At 32.4% G+C, this 17902-nt stretch overlaps 1 protein-coding gene across 2 annotated transcripts in view; it reads left to right on the top strand.

Moving 5' to 3' along the window:
* The first annotated feature begins 6769 nt into the window (after positions 1-6769).
* The window catches only part of LOC143243665 (leucine-rich repeat-containing protein 14-like), a 32453-nt gene continuing 21320 nt past the window's right edge, over positions 6770-17902 (top strand). For both annotated transcript variants that reach the window (XR_013024701.1, XM_076487294.1), the window contains exons 1-3: positions 6770-7193; positions 11977-12225; positions 15300-15449. Coding sequence is in view for 1 of the 2 variants with exons in the window: in XM_076487294.1 (XP_076343409.1) it covers positions 6914-7193; positions 11977-12225; positions 15300-15449 (679 nt within the window). In the remaining variant the exon portion in view is untranslated. The remainder of the gene's footprint in view (positions 7194-11976; positions 12226-15299; positions 15450-17902) is intronic.

Raw genomic sequence — 17902 nt, forward strand, 5'->3', positions numbered from 1 at the left:
CTTATCAGCAATGGAGGTGCTGAAGGAAGGCATCGTTGTTGCGCTTTGTTTAGGGTATCAGTTGCCTTTAATCTGGCACTGCACCACCAGTTTCCTTACTTTATCTGTAATATGTAGCGTATTAACCATCAATATTTTCAATTTTCATTTCAGGTATACACCTCAAGCACTTCCTAGATAGGTAATCTAGAGTTTGGAGAGTGAAAATAAGTTTTCTTGGGGTTCCCCCCGTTTTCTTCACATCCAATTCTTGGAGCCCGGCATGGTCAAATGGTTAAGGCACTCGACCCGTAATCAGAGGGTCGCGGGTTCGAATCCCCATCACACCAAACATGGTCGCCCTTTCAGCCATGGAGGCGTTATAATGTTTCGGTCAATCCCACTATTCATTGGTAGAAGAATATCCCAAGAGTTGGCGGTGGGTGGTGATGACTAGCTGCTTTCCCTCTAGTCTTACACTGCCAAATTAGGGACGGCTAGCGCAGATAGCCCTCGTGTAGCTTTGCGCGAAATTTAAAAAACAAACAAACAAACCAATTCTTGGCATAGGGTCCACTGATTCCCCACCACCTTGAAGGACTCATGTCCCACATCGCCCTTTGATCCTGTGATAGTCACTAGTGCCTGTCATCAGTTTTTCCACCGCTACTTGCTTGCTTTATGCTACTTCAAATAAATTTTGTTTTAGGTAAATTCCTCATTGTATGTTAAAATTCCTCATTTCACTTTAAAAGTTATTCTATGTTATATATACATAGCGCATTTTACTTAATGTTTTGTATTTGACAGTTCGCTAGCGTGTCGCTGCAGATACAAGCTGATATCACTGGCGGATTTAAGGGTATGTGGGCTCATGGGTTAATAACTTTTTGTGGACCCTATATCTCATGTAATTTTAATAGAATAAAATTATTAATGGGTCTCCATTAAAACCATGGACCCTATCTAAATATGCCACTGGCTGGCGCTATGGGAAACATATTCTGGCAATTGTGTATTTAATGTAAAACAAATTTTGAACTATTTGATGACCCAATGCTGCCATGAATCATTTATGGTAAGTATTGACAGATTTTAAAACACTTACCGAAGAGAAGTATTTATAAGCGATTTTTAAAAGAAATGTTAAGCCAAGAACACAACATGGTGTTCATGGAAGCAGAACACTTAGAACGGTGGTTTTTTAACCTTGTTGGAGGTATTGAACCCCGGAAGTTTCGTACTTGCATTCATTGAACCCCTTGTAATTGGAAAAATAAAATATGATTTTTTTCAAATTCAAAACATAAGTAGATATTTTATTAGTGCACAAAATGAACCATGCATCAGTTGCACACAGTATCACGGTGTTCAAAGAACAAAACCAACAAAACATGAATTTCACACAAAAACATAACTAAATGAATATTGACTGCAAATCAATGTGACTTTTGCTGTTGCCTTTCAGAGACAAGTTCAGAAATGCGCGGCTTCACCTTGGCAAGTGCCACTCTCATATCATTTTCGCAACAAAGTCTGTTCCTTTTCTTCGTTTTTATGTCTACCATCCTCGAAAAGGATTGCTCGTAAATATACGTTGTAACAAACGGTATGAGTATCTCAAGGGCTTTCTTAGCAATAAGAAGGTACGCTACGATTTGGTGACACCAAACGTTGAGAGCGATGTTGTTGAACCTGGCTTTGCTGAAGTTCAGTGATTTCGTCGAGGTATTCATCATTGACATCTGCTATCGCAACACTAAACGTGAACGGCTGTCTCACCCATGCTGGATATGACTCTCTGGTGGGAAAGTATCCATCAAGAAACTTTGTGAGTTCATCTAAGTGCATGGCAATTGCTTGCTTCAGTTACCCGGGTACAGAAATGTCTCCGATTTCAGATACATCTTCGACCTTACTTACACAGTCGTCCAGTAGGGGAAAAGATTGCGAAGTTATCATTCTCTGTTCGTCGTTTCAAGCAATCTGCATAACAATGTTGGCGCAAAAACAGAGCTAATTCCACACGCATGGCAAAACACGATTCAGCACCTTTTCCCGGAAAACCACCAAACGTTAGAATGGTACAGAAGTATCTCGAATTCAGAGCCCATTTCATTACACAACTCTTTAAAGATCCGGTGCTTCAGGGCACTATTTCGCACAAAGTTCATACATTCCACTACAATTTTTAATACTTCTGCCAGTTTTGAAGGCAAGGTTTTTGTTGCCAATGCATGCCTGTGCAGAACACAGTGCGTTACAATGATGTGTGATGCATCGGCTTTCACCAGCGCACCAAAACCAGAGTTTCGTCCCAGTATGACTGGAGCTCCGTCCGAACAAACTGCAGAAACCAAATCCACGAAAGATCGTTGTCTCCGGAGAAGTCATCCACAAGTTTCTTCACATCGGCTGCCTTAGTTGTTGTTGTAAGAGGCTTAGAAAATAAAACTCTTCTTTTATCTCGTCGTTCTTCACATAGCGCACGAATACAACAAGCTGGCTTAGATTGGAAACGTCGGTGGTCTCGTCGAGTTCAAGGATGAATTTTGCTGGGCTTGAAATCAGATCTGCAACTACTTAAGCCCAGATGTCATCGCTCATGTCATCTATTCTGCTGCTGATGGTGTCATTTGAAAGAGGAATTTGGGATAACTTATTTTCAGCAGCTTTTCCCAGCAGCTGGTTTTACGAGTCCTTCACCAATGGTGTGTGGTTTGCCCTGCTTTGCGATCAAGTACGCAACTTCGTACGATGCTGCGAGGATTGGTTTGTCGATAGGTACAAAGCCAAGAACAGGCAAAGTTGCCTTTTCGTCGAACCTGGCTCTTTTTACCTTGAATTCAGCAAGCGTTGTGTTCTTGTATTTTCCATCTCCATGCAGCTTTAGGGAGTGTTTTTTTAGTTTTGCCGGTGCTAGACTAGAATTGCTCAACTTGGCATTGCAAATCATGCATTGAGGACGCTGACTCCCATCATGTTCTGTTATACACGTGGATCCATATTGTACGTATTGGTCCGACCACTTTCTGTTTTTGCTCGACATAGTTAGTATGAAGGGATTGAAGGATTAGGAAAAAAATCGTAAATGACGCACGATTACTACAGTCACAAGTCGACTGCTAAGCGCACGAAGTTCCTGCAGCTCAGATATTAAGGCCAATTGATGTGACGTGATCAGTCGCAGCCAATGATGGCCAAGTGGAAAATGATGTCACGAATCATGCGAGTGGGGTGAACGGAACGGATACCTAGGTTAAGAACCACTGAGTTAAAACAACGTGAGGGTTTGAACCGACACTAAAAATCTGAATAGGAGCGACATCTTCATCTGTAAATGAAGGCTATATTTAAGAAAGAAAAATACAACCCATAATGCCATTGCGATGAAGTTGAACGCATCTCGTTATATAATGAACAACATATTAAACAAGGATTTGAAGCTCATAAAGTCTTACTAAATTACATCTATACCTGAAAATCAATTATTATATTAATTAGAAACATGACGAAAGAAACTGGAATCAGAAAATCAATTTCAATCATCTGCTTATCAAGGCCCTGATATAGCTCAATGTTGTTCTATGCTTAAACAACTGTATTATAAAATAGTGCATAATCTTTAAATTTGTACAACACAAGAAAAAAGCTTACAATGTAAAATGTTGTTAACAAAGCAATAAGGATTCTTACTAGCTTGACACTTTTAAAATTCTAACTATATGATTATTTTTTTTGAAACCGAGTTAGTTTTATACTCTGGCATTATAAAAATATATTGAATAAACATCACCAACATCTAAAAGGATTAGTGTCATCTAACAATGCAATTCCAACTTTTAAACAAATTTGTAATTTAAATTAGAAAACACATCAATAAAAGAGATGCATAACACAACAATGCAGGACTTTGAGAACAAATCTATACCTTCTTCAGATTACGAACGAGTAGTACTAAAGAAGATCAACTAAAAAACTTGAAACAACTATAGCTACGTGAATGGGATAAAAAAATATGTAAAACATTATGAAGGGAGAACAAGGGAGCCAATAAAACAAATATTGAAATAGTAAAATAAACTGTTTGGAAAGAAAGTGAAAGAAAAATCAATAATTTGGGAAGAAAATGGCCCAATAGGAAAATCTACAGGAAAATTATTTTTAAAAAGTTAAAAACTAAAAGTGATAGTTAGAGTAAAGGCATTAAAATTAACTAATGATAGATTCTCAGAACTATTGTTGCATTTTATATATATATGTAACGTGTTAAGCACTGTTGGTTTCTCTCCGGATTCTCTTGGAGCTGATAGATAGCTTATAAGCGGTAACGAAATTATAAAAAAGTGTCAATTCATTTAATGGAAGTTCTGTACTTAATCAGAACAACTCATAGAATTTTATTTTTTCAGGAATTAAAGCAAATAAGTTTATTTCATAAAATAAATATTCGAATGTGTAAAAATGTAAACAACAAAATCACATTTTTCCTCAAAATGTTAAATAATTGCCTCTAGTCACACAGCGGAATGTTTTCGAACTTAAAACACCAAATGCCGGGTTTTGATATTCGTGATTGGCAGAACACAGATTACACTGGGGAACACTTTTTCAGTAACTTTGAGTTGCATTGGATAATTTAACTGATTCTGAAGGAGTTTTAGGCGCTGATTTCAAATCTGTAATTAGTTTTTCTCTACAAGCTCTAGTTTGTATGCAATTTGAGGTTAATGAAATTGTACAAATGTAAAATTGCGTAAACCATGTATAAGCATTTTCACGTCTATATATATAGATAGCTTCTAATATTTTGATCATTCTTCTTTTGTTTCAGATCAAACATGGCTTCCAAAAATAGATATCATTGCAGAAACAAGCCTGATGCCTTCGGCTACATATGTGGATGCTACACACTCAATCGTCAGAGACGTAACATATCCTCGTTCGTCAAGCGTGCCTACAAGGCATATTTTGAAGTTCATCTTGGTGATCAAGACAAGCAATGGGCTCCTCATGTTGTGTACCACAATTGTGAGGAAATGCTTCGAGACTGGACCAAAGGAAAACGCAATGGTCTGCCTTACAAAATAAATAAAAATGTCAAATTGCATAAAATCTGTAGCTTGCAGACAAAAACCTACTTCAGATTTGAAATCAACACACTCAAATTGACTATAGAAAGGTCTTTTTTAAAATGCAACAAAATGAGTGTTCCCCAGTGTTATTCTTGATTAAAGATTTTTTGGTCAGAGAAGTGTTACACTTATTCTCCAGAATAATTCAAGTCAAACACTAAAATATAGAGTTTATACCACCCAGTTTTATGATATATAATTAAAGATAATAAACTATGCTTGTAACATTTCACCGCTCTTTAAAATAATAAAATTATTTCCAAACAGTAATAACACGTTCTATCATAACTTACTAAATTCAATGAGCAATCAGTGTTGGTTAAATTATTAAGCCTAATAATATAAATGGTTTGTTTTGAAATTCGCTCAAAGCTACACGAGGGTTATCTGCCCTAGAAGTCCCTAATTTAGCAGTGTAAAACTAGAGACAAGGCAGCTAATCATCACCATCACGTCAACTTTTGGGCTACATTTTTATCAACGAATAGTGGGACTGACCGTAGCATTATAATGCCCGCACAGTTGAAAGGAAAAGCATATTTGATGTGATGAGGATTCAAAACCACAACCGTCGGATTATGAGACGAGTGTCTTAACCACCTGGCCATGCCGGACCAATAATATATAACAACATATATGAATACATCAAACATGAAATATTCAAATTAATTATTTTCATTACAGTAGTGCCAGGTGGTTAAGGCACTCGACTTGTAATCCTAGGGTCGCGTGTTCGAATCCCATCACACCAAACATGCTCGTCCTTTCAGTCGTGAGAGCGTTATAATGTAACGGTCAAGCCCACTATTTGTTGGTAACAGAGTAGCCTAAGAGTTTGCGTTGGGTAGTTACGACTAGCGTAGATAGCTCTCGTGTAGCAATCATTACAGTAGTAGTTTAATATCATAATCAGTAGTCTCCTGCTGCAATATGACAAAGCTTGGGGATTAAAACACTCGACTTGCAATATAAGGGCCACGGGTTCTAATTCTGTTACAAAACATGTTCGCTCTTTTATCAAAAAAGTTGTTATAATTATTCACACTTTTCGTCAGTAAAGAGTAGCCCAGAAATAGCGGATGGTGGTATTGACTAACTGGATTCGCTCTAGTCTATCAGTTCCAATTTATGTACGGTTAAATGCACAGAGCTTTCGAGTAGCTTCACGAGAAATTCGATAAGCAAATGAACTGTTTGATCTACTATCGAAATATCAAGTAGCACCGTTTTCCATTGGAACTTGAATTAGAAAAGCATTAAATAAAATTTAAGAGTTTGTGCGCAATAAATTTATGTTAATTTTGTCTTTCTTTTATTTAATATTTGAATAATAATTTTTGTATGCTTATAACAACTAATGGCCAACAAAGATAGGGTCAGTGTAAAATAAATAAGAAATAGTTATATTAGACGAAGAAATGCATTTTAGTTAAAATATTTTGCTATCTGGGTTACGTGTTAATTCTTTAATTTTTTCGAGTTATTCGAAAATGAAAAGGGATGCGATAACTACAAAGTTTATATATTAAAGCGAAGATGTGTGGGAAATTATTTAAAGTTAAAATAAATAAGTGTACGGTAGGAAGAATATGTCGTAAACACGCGATTACTTTCCAGTGAACCAATAATGATACATTGTTAATCTGATATTTTCAGTAATTTTCGTTTTAATTTATATGTGATCATTGAATCTTGAAGCTAAGTCTGCAAACTGCTGGGTTTGAATTTGAAAATAAGCTGCATTTTATTAGAATTATAAATTAATTTGGGCTTAAAGTGTGCTGTGAAGTGTATCTGAAATGACGAACACTAATATCGGAGATTTTTCATCACTATTTAGGTGGAAGGGAGCACTTTTTAGAATACAGTACAGAAATTATGATTCCGAGGATCTCACGATTTTAAACCAGACAGATGTAAAAAAAACTGAACTATCAATTCTCAGCTTTGAAAGTTTTCCTACATTAAAAGAATGCTGTTGCAAGGTGTTAGTTTCGGATGCCTTACTTGCTAAATATGCCTCATCACTGTTGCCATCAGAACTTCACTATCATATGATGAAAAAAGCTTTAGAGAAAAGTAAGTGTAAACAATTCATCTTTATATTAAATGAAAAGTTTAAATTGCTGACATGAATGCAATTACATATGTTTAAATTAAACGTTTGTAATAATTTTAATTTCAGCTGAGTGAAAACAAAAACATCATAGGTATGAACAATAATTTTGCCCTGATTGTAACAAGCAACGTGTTAAGACCTGGTAAATATAAAAAAGAAATTTTTTCTGTATTAAAGAAACTAATTGTTTGGAGCAAAAGATTTTAAATATTTTCAGTTACTAAAAAAAAGCAATCAAACTTTTAATTGGAAAAATGAAACCAATCTCATGAACAGTTAAGTATGAATCATTGTATTATTTGTAATACTTTTGATATTTAACATTTTAACTGATACAACACATGGTTGAATTTTGAAAATCTTTAACTGTGGAAAGCTGTACAAATATATGTAAAGTTTTGTTATTCATTAGTTTCTGTAACTTGTAAATTGTAATTACTATTAATAATATATTAAACTGTTAAGGTGGACTATAAACCAGATGATAAATTATCCATCAAAGAGAGAAAATCTAAATTAAAGTTTTCGTAATGTATAGTAATGAAGCTATTACTGTATGGAATTTTTATTTGCTATGCATTGATTAATTAAAATATTTAATTACAAGCATGTTAATATAAAAGTTTTAAGTTAGTAGATTACATCTAAAATTATTTATTTAATTATAAAATAATTGATAGGAGATTGGCATAGTTATTAATACATATAACACAAAAATCTGCCATACATTATACATAAATGAAAAGTATAATTGGAAAGGTTTATGTTAGTTGGATTTATTTTTTGCCATATTTTGTTAAGTATAAAAGCATTTTTAATTCCAAACTGGTTATTAGATCAATGAGATAACTAACAACACATAACATAGATTATACTGTGTGAAATTAAACATGATTTAGAAAGCTCTAATTTCACATGTTGACTTAATTTTCAAATTTCAGTGTGTATAATTATTATCTTTGGTTATCATTTTTATGTCTTGGGATTGTGCTCTTTCATTATGCACTCACAAAATATGACTTAATATAAATAATTATCTAAGCCATTTCAATTTTGCCCACTTGAAATTGCTGGGGGTTATAAGGTTTTGTATTTTTGCCTTTAAATGATTTTTTTGAATCTATATATTTTCCTAACATTATGAATTAATTTTATTAATATAAAAGTGGGAGGGATGGAATGTTTTTTAAAATTATTATTAGACTTTTTCTTTCAAAGTGCATGAATAATTTGTAATCAAAATTATGATATGTTTTCTTTTCTATTTCATCTCTAACAACTAAAAATCAAAAACCAAATATTATAGTTTTTGTGCAAAAAAAAACTATGAAATAGAGCTGTGGTATATACATGTTTATTAATCTGTTTTTTCTTACTTTCAAATAACTAATAAAAACAGATGTATTAAATATAAAATAGCATAATAATAGCAATGTTAAAGTGTATGCATACAAGAAAGTAGGGATGATACAGCTATTTATAGATCATACCTACATTATTTACAGAATTAAAACTTAATGTTACAATTTAAAATGCACAAGTAGAAAATGGTTGAGGTCAGTATATTTATTTAACCTAATAACAATAGTTTGTAGTAATTAAGACATGTTTTTACTACACTTGGTTTTCCTTGTACATAAGTCCAAGGCTTTTAGTTAAACAACATTGGTGCCTACCCTGACATGATCCTAATATTATGATAAACAAACTGCATACCAATGATCAGAATTTGTGCTCTATTTTGATTTTTCTTACAATTGTTTGTAACATAAAAACAGTTATATATATTATTTCAACCAAAAAACAAGTTAAATAACATATGAAATCCAATAATGAATATTTGACGAGAGAGTGAAGAAAAGAATAAGGATATATTTTATCAAGGACTAACAATAAAATGATATTTAAATCTATCAGTTTGTGCATAAAACTGATTGTGGTGGTCCATATTATGATAAAGTGTGAAACCGAGACAGTAGAGTTAATTTTTGATGGAAGTCTTACCATTTAACATACAAGTCATATTTTCTTGCTTTTTTAAGAACTTTGAGTTTAATTTCTGGTGTAAACTTTTTTCTTCCTTGTATCACAACAATTTAAGTTTTTCTTTACTTTTTAGTAGCATTTTGATGGTTTTATCCCATCATAGCCATATGTGTTGTATTTATTACCAGGATTCTTTTGCTACACATCACTTAAAAGCAAGTTTTAGCATTTATACATATAGCAACCTTCTCTTTGGTGTAGTGTGTAATGGTCAGCTTCAGAGAATGTGGTCAAAAATTATATTTCATGATTTGCTACAGTATTGATTTTCTGTATTTACAATGAAGCTACTACAGCTGTTATCCTTGTGATTTTGTTGTCAGCAAGAACCACTGTTGTTAGGTTAGTTATTGATTCATTTCAAGAATATTTAATGTTATTTTTTAGGTTCTGTGCATCATCTTGTGTGCTTTAACCCTTTCTCTATGGTCACAAGACAAAGGCCATGTCATCACTTTTATTGACTTGCATTCAAAATTTTATTGACCTACTATTTTATGAATTTGTGTCAGTAAGTTAGGAATCAAATTGTACATTATAATTCAAACTATGATATTCTTTTGAGTTAATTTCTTACTTTAAAAGCAAATATTAAAAGAACACACCTAAATATAGATTTTAGTGAGTTGTGGTATGTTGAATGCAGCATTGTTTAAAGTTAGATGTATGTAATGTCAAATTACTAAGTTTAAAGTTTCATACAAATTAGGAACTCAAATTACTAATATTATCAATCTAGAATATAAAATAAGAGCCATCTATATTTTTATTTTGCTGAGATATGGCTTATGAACTAAATCAAACAATGGCCCCGGGGCATTTATCTCTTTCCATTTTTTGAAGTGGCCCTTTATATACTCTTACTTCAATATATGACATATGAATAACCAGTTAACAGCTTAGAATGTCCACCTAATGGTTTTCTGAGCCATTTTAATCTCTGAAAAGGCTACCATGTTATTTTGATCCATGATTTTAAGGAGGTAAGTCGCATCTTTAGTCTACTCAAAGATTCATATTTTTTAAAATCCAAATACATCTTTGTTACTGAGCTGAATAAATTATAATGAAATTCTGTGGTGTTAAAGTTGTTTTCTGTTATTTTTTGGTTATTTAATTGTATGTATAAAAACTAAAAACACTGTTTGATATCCTCTATGTTCAAAATTTTAAAAGGTTTAGCAACCTAGTCCAGCAGCAACTTAGTACAAAGGTTGTAGTGAGAAGAGGTTTATTTCTTGATTTATTGTTCTACATTTTAAGAAATATAAGTTTAATAATTTATGTAACATTAGCTAGGCACTACTAGAAGATCAATATAATAAACAATATAATGTTGTGTCACCCAAGCTACTTAGACATTTGTATTTTTGAGTTATAATATGTATTGTTATAGCATGAAAAAACATAATTTATATATATTTCTTAATATTTGTGATGGTTGTAAGTTTGGTCAAGTGACACACCCCACATAGAGTATAGAAAATAAAACATAAACTCATACTGAAAACAAATACTTGAAATTTATTTATCAGGTTCAAGAGATTATGCATATAATGAGATTTTTTGGATGAAGAATTGTTTTTAATCACAACATGAAATCACTTTGCAGTTGAACTAGTAACAAAATAAACTGTTTTCACAAAGAAATCTTTATTAAAAATATTTCATTAAAAATGATTTTTTTGTATACAAATACTTGCAATATTTATCTACTAAGTTTTATGAAGATACACATGGTGTATTAAACGTTATAGAGCAAATACTTAGTGTGCAAATGTGTAAATGAACTCATATATATTATACCAAGTCTGTAGCAAAAGAAGTTATGTTCCACCATAAATAAAGAATGATGAAAAGCATGAAGGTTGGATAAAAAACAGACCAAGTTGTGGTACTAAGCACTTTGTAGAATTTCACTCTTACATGGCTGTTGTAATAAGTTGCAATTATGTATCTGTGCCATTTGTAGATGTGAGCAACAACATGGTGTGTGTAATGTTACTGAAATCTTACATAATCATTTGTAAATTAGGTAACATCCATAGTAAATGGAATATAAATGTAAAATATTATACTTGAAAAATAAATTACCTCTTCCTTTCTTTGTGAGCCTGACGATGACCGAAGAAGGTTGAAACATTGTTCGCTCTTCTATGTAAAATATGTTCTCAACCCAAACGAGCCGTTTTTTTACATATTTTTCTCTACAAGTCGGTTTTTTTGATATCACTGATTATACTTGAAAGTTTTCCTTTATATCATATAACTATTTTTTTTTATTATTTAATCAAGACAATTGAAACTTGGAAGCTGTTTTAAATCTACCTCTTGAATAACACTGGTACAAGATCATTTATACATTTCTGTCGAGGGTGCTGCAAAGGGAATTTGGAATTAGGGAGGATTTAAAAATACCATGTTGAGTATAGGTGGGAACTTGAAAATTTCCAACATATTATTAGACTCTATTTTTATGATTCATCACTGTATCAAAACCATTTTTCTGCTAAGGATATAAAATCCTCAAAATATTAATTATATATATTTCTTTTAAAAACTGTTTAGATATTTGAAATGATAATGAAAGTTTTATATAAAATGTTTTTTTGTTTTTTCCAGTATAACGTATATTTCTTGTATAATATTAAACAGTTCTGTTTTCATGGCTAAATCAATATGGTGCATCTTTTCTAGAAAGAGATCGGTCTGTAAATGTCTTGCTGCAAGTGTGGCCAGCTGCTTCATTGACTTTGAGAACACTTCTTCCTCAAATCTTTTGCACATCTTCTGTTCTCTATGATGACTTGGTTTACCGATCACAAATACAGCATGCAATACTTTGTACCACCAGCCTTATAAGAAGCCTGATGTGCATCGTTGAACATCCAGATATTCTTTCTGTAGGAAAATTAAAGATGCTAGATCTTCGCTGCTTTCCTACAGGTATACGTGCAGATGTGAAACTAAAAGTTTAAAAAAAATTAGCTCTTTTAACAAAATGTTATAATAAAAAAGAAAAAGTTTTACTTTATTGAAATGCATATAAAATCTTTAAATTTTACATTTTTGAATTTGGTTTAAAATGTTTTTATGGTGCCAGAGTAAAGTGAATGTAATAATACAATTCCATATTAGTTATAATGGCATAAGATGGAGGTGAGTAAAGTGACATTACAAATCTTGAAATTATCAAATGTGTTCCAAGAATAGCCACTACTGACTGAAAGCAAATATTTCCAGTGTTGTGAGTGTTATGAGTATCATGATAATGAATTTAGGTGACCTATATGTAGATTTTTCTCTCTTTGCTTCAGTTATATCTAAGTTATTTCATGATATTTTAAACTTCTTTTAAGAAATATTCTGAATTAACTACTTAATAGAAATTGTGTTTATTATTATTGAAACAAAGGATCTTGGAAAGATTTCCATGCCTATTTAACAGTGTATATTAAATATTAACCCTAATTATTCATTGTTGAAGTTCAGCTTTTATAACTGATATTTCAGTTATCATATCTTACTGGCAGTTATTTTTTATAATTTTTGATACTAGTGAATATGCAGTGATGATATTGGTACATTTCATTTAATTTCATTAACATTCTATCACATATCACCTGTTTTGTACTGTTATCTGCAGGTAACTTGTGAAACCCAATTTATAAATGATGTTTCCCTTTTGAGTATCTTTCTAATATATCAAAATATTTTATTTTTTGGCTTATTTTAGGTTTTTAGAATCAACATCTGAGACTTGCATCTCACAAAAGCATAAAAATTGTATTTCATTTCATACATAATAACTACAGCACCAGTTATTTGAAAAATATAGTATGACTGACTTGTAGTAAAATAAACATTTCAGTATTGTTTATTAACAAGGAAAATAACTTTATACAGCAGTATCTGTTGGTTTTTTTTCATAAGCAAATACTCTGAAATAGATTAACTGAATAAAAATGTATTAGTGTGAAACACAACACAGGTATGGTATATTTAGTGAAAATACTACAGATAGATCTGTAATGAAGTGAAATATTCTTGATAATACACAAGTTTGGGCTTGCAAACACTGTAGCAAACTTATTTCAGTTTGTATTAAATTACATCTGCTGATGTGTTCCAAAAGAAACTGAACATGAACTAAATGGTTTTGAAGAAAATTACAAGTGTCATCACATTATCAAGAACTAATAAAGGTAGTCATGGTTCACAACATCAAAGACAAGAACAATTTTAGCCCTTAGTTACTAAAAAGTGAAGGTTTTTTTTTACAAAACGTTTTAGTAAGTTATTATTGAGAACCCTCATTGATTTTTGATTCTGGCATTACTTCATAATAGTTATAGTGGAATGATATCAGGCTGGGTACAACATAGTTCATAGCTATTTTACATTATGAAGTCAAATTGATTTCATTGTAAGCTTAAGATGAAAGCAGTGGTATGAGATCTTTGTTAATAAACTGACCTACTAGCTTCATGATGGAAGCAGTGCTGCGAGATCTAATTGATAAAACTGGCATAGTTTCATGGTGTGTATAAGAATATATTTATGGTGGAAGCAGTGCTATGAGATCTTAAAATAATTAGCTTCATGGTTGAAACAAGCATCAGTTCATAATAAGTGTTATTTTATCACAGTGTATACACTAGTATGACTTCTTGATATGCATAGTAGTGTTTATTCAAGGTACACATACATGTATTTCTTTAAGATCATTTTTATTCCATAAGTATAAACTGAGAGTAGTAGAATGTATTTATCATGAATACATTTGATAAAGTATCAATACAGATATATACAGTTGTTTCTTTAATGTGAGTATTGTTTGTAAGAAAACTGTGAGCACAGTGAAATGAGTTTATGGTGGATAAAGTTAACATTATTCTTACTGATGTTCTCACTTTAGTTTGTAGTAGGTAGATTGTTTTAGCAGAGCTATTATAGTTCAATTACAATGTACTGAGAACAGTGAATACATTAGTATGATTTATATAATGTTTAGTAACTTAAGTTCATGGTGTATTTAGTGGCTTGAGTTCATAATAGAAACAATTCAAAGAGTATTGTTTTTGACATGAGAATATTGAATATATTGGTGTGATATCATAGTGAGTACTATGGTATTAGTTTATCATAAAAATAATACAAATAAAAAAAATAGTGGATCTGAAGTTGTGATAGCAGATATACCAATGTGGCTTTGCTATAAAACAAAGACATTTTGTTTTGTGGCTACAGAGTGGCTTCATGATTTGTTTATGATTGTGTTTATGTAGAGTATACTGGCACTGGTGTGTGTTTGTGTTACATTATGAGTTCATGGTAATGGTAGAATAGCATGAGAATGTTTGATAGAGATGTAAGAGTTCAGTATAGGTACAGAGGTATAATTTTAGAAACATTGAGTTAACAGGAGTACACTGAGAATAATTTGTGGTGAGTGCAGCACTGTAAGTTGAAAATAAATATGGTGCTTGGAATTTGTGATTATCAAAATAGCACAAAAATCATGATTTTTACAATTACATGGGTTACTGGTGCATACAACAGTACAAGTGGCAAAAGTTTGTGATGATAGCAATGTTATGTTTTTATGTTAGGTACATTAATATATATGTATATCATGGTGGTTCATAATAAATTCTCTGGTATGGTTTGTGCTGAATGAAGTGACACAGGTTTGTGGCAGTAACTATGTTTTCATGATGTGCATGATTGAAATAATAGTCATTAATAAAGTATACTTTAGTGTCACATTTTAAGGTTAGTACAGCAGTATGGAATCATCATATGACTATACAATGGTTACAGAATGTTGTAATGCATGTCTTGTACTGAGTTTTTGCATTTTATAAGTTGAAATGTGCTGTTATATGTAATTTTGTTTACCTCTTATTATGCCTTATCAAAGGTGATCTTTTAATATTTATAAATTCATAATTAATATGTTTTATGCTAAAATGTTTGTTTCATATTATGTATAAAAGTTTTTCCACTTCCCTTTTCAGTGGATTTCATGGTACAGTACATATCACGTTTTCTCCTCAGTAAAACCTCAAACTCATCTTTTAGTAAAAGTAGAAAAAGACATTGGTCACCATCCTCCATATCACATGCTCAAAATAATTATTTAGACAAGGTATCAAGAGATGAATCATGTAAGTTGATCTATTTGTTCAGACATAACATCTAATAGCTTAGTTGTTATTTCTCTATGCAAATAATGTGTATAATGACTGTAGATATATTTAAGCTCAGTTACTTCCATGTTTATGAAAAGAATATTTTTATTACTAACATGTTTGGCAGTTTTGCAAATAGATACTAATAAAGTAATTACATTATTATTATTATTGTTCATATAGTGGTACTTCTGAGCTAATAAAATTAGCATAAACCAGCTTTTAGTCTGTTCCACAAAATGAATGTTTTTCAGAAATTATTTGTACAAGCCTTAAATGTTACTGCTTTTTTGTGATTCACAAGAAATACCATTTGATTTTTCTACTACTTCTATAAGTGTATTGCTTACTATACTTTTGATGCACCATGGTGAAATAAAATATTTATTTGGCTATGTTATCAGTGGGCTAACACATCTGGTGAGTCAGAGCTTTGTTATTTTCAAGTTGAAATATTACAATTTGTTTAGATTTTTTAATTGGTACAGCATATGTGTTAATATACACAACTGACATTAAAAAAAATGAAATTATAAATATTTTATTGAGAACCAGACTGCAATGAACAACAGTTAAGTAACTGTAACCAGGTTGTTTTGTAACTTTATTAAAAGAATTGAGAGAATATGTTAATGATAATCTCAGTTTACCTTTTAATGAGTATAAACTTCAGAATATTAACCCCTCATTGTAGGTTTCTGTACATTGTGAGGGGACCTCCCAGGGAATGTTCTGTTATTTCAGTTTACCTCCTTTGGGATCTAAACATCCACCCATATGTTTGCTGTATGTGGTGAGCCGTGAAGGTGAGGAGAGGATCCTGGTGATTGAGGGTCCAACCCTAACACACAACTTTGGCCTTGAATTCCTGTAGATGGGCTGTCTTTGGGTGGCACCCTTGGGTCAGTCGGTTGGTCTACTTGGGCTACGGCCAACGGGTGTTGTGGACATTGTATCTGATGCTGGTGTTTGGGTATAGTGTTCATGAAACCCTGGCATTGCTGCAGTGTCCTTGTTTGACATTGGAGTCGCGTTCCCTCAGAGGGCTTCATCTCAGACTACGCTGCTATATTTTGTTCCACTACTACAGTGGGAGTGCAGATGGATCTCTCTGTGCCTCCAAAAGAATCATTCTCAAAACAAATGCAAAGTCTTTTCCCTCCATGATGAAAAAAAGTTGATGAATCAACTTCAACACCCATCTCTGTCCCTTATATACATTCCAACAAATCCCAAGATCAACTTCATATGGTTCTGGGTACAGGCATTTTCTCAAATGCATCTTCTTCTATCCAAAGATGCAAAATGATCATTCGTTCACATTCTCAATCACTGGAATCCTCTTCCAACAGCAAAGACCTGCCCAAATGACCTAGGGCAGGATCCATGTGGGTCTATAGACCTCCCTCGAATAAAGACAGAAAAAAAAAAAGATGTAGTCATTAACAGAAGGGTTCTACACCCAATTCACCTAAATATAAATAAAAATGGCCCATTTCTCATTAAAATCTACTTCTATCCAGTTTTTCTGGATACCAGGGCACGTTGGTATTCACGGGAACGAGCTCGTCTACACTGCAGCTAAGTCTATCTGCTCTGGCACTATCACTGCTGTGCCTGTCCCATACATGGACTATAGTCCTGTATTCAAGGCTTGGATCCATTCCATTTGGCAGTAGACTTGGAGTGAGCAACATGAAAACAAGCTTTTCCAAATAAAACCCTTTATTGGACTTTGGCCATATTGCTTCTGTAAGGATCAGAAAGAGGAAATTTTAACTAGACTATGCTTTGGTCACAGTTTTTTAACTTATTGTTTTATTTTATATGGAACTGATGCACCAGTGTATAGTCTGTAACATTCAGGTTACAATAAGCCACATTTTACTTTCTTGCTGTTGTTATGACTCTCAATCTACTGCACCATTTTAAACATGTTGTGTCCTAAGGTTTGTCCATAACGTTAGACAATGCTATTGGTGATGTTGACACTGTCCACCTTGGTTAAGGTTTTTAGTTTTTTTAAAGGCCATCAATCGTTTTACTGCCACTTAAATTTTTTAATTTATACATTACAACTTTTTAATGTGGCTCCCTTTTAAAAATCACAGTTCATCCTGCTCGATTTGAAATTAGAAAATGCCCTTAATGTCAAGTAACTTGAAACCAGGAATAGACAGGCCTACTTCATGGGTTTAATGCTGCTGTTTAAACTACCAGTTAGTTATCTTGGCGAGTTATGGTAATTAAAATTTTGCTTTAAGTCTTTTAAGATTTATGTTACTTTACCTTCTGAAAATGGCCATAATGCCAAATATCTCAAAACTAAGATTGGAAAGCTGACTTCAGGTGACTAACTCTGATTTTTGAATTTATCCGTTAGGCATTCTGTCAACTTATTGCAATTACAATTATGCTACAGAAAGTGC

Source organism: Tachypleus tridentatus, unplaced genomic scaffold (genome assembly GCF_004210375.1).
Source record: "Tachypleus tridentatus isolate NWPU-2018 unplaced genomic scaffold, ASM421037v1 tig00000478_pilon, whole genome shotgun sequence".
Classification (NCBI taxonomy): Eukaryota; Metazoa; Arthropoda; class Merostomata; order Xiphosura; family Limulidae; genus Tachypleus; species Tachypleus tridentatus.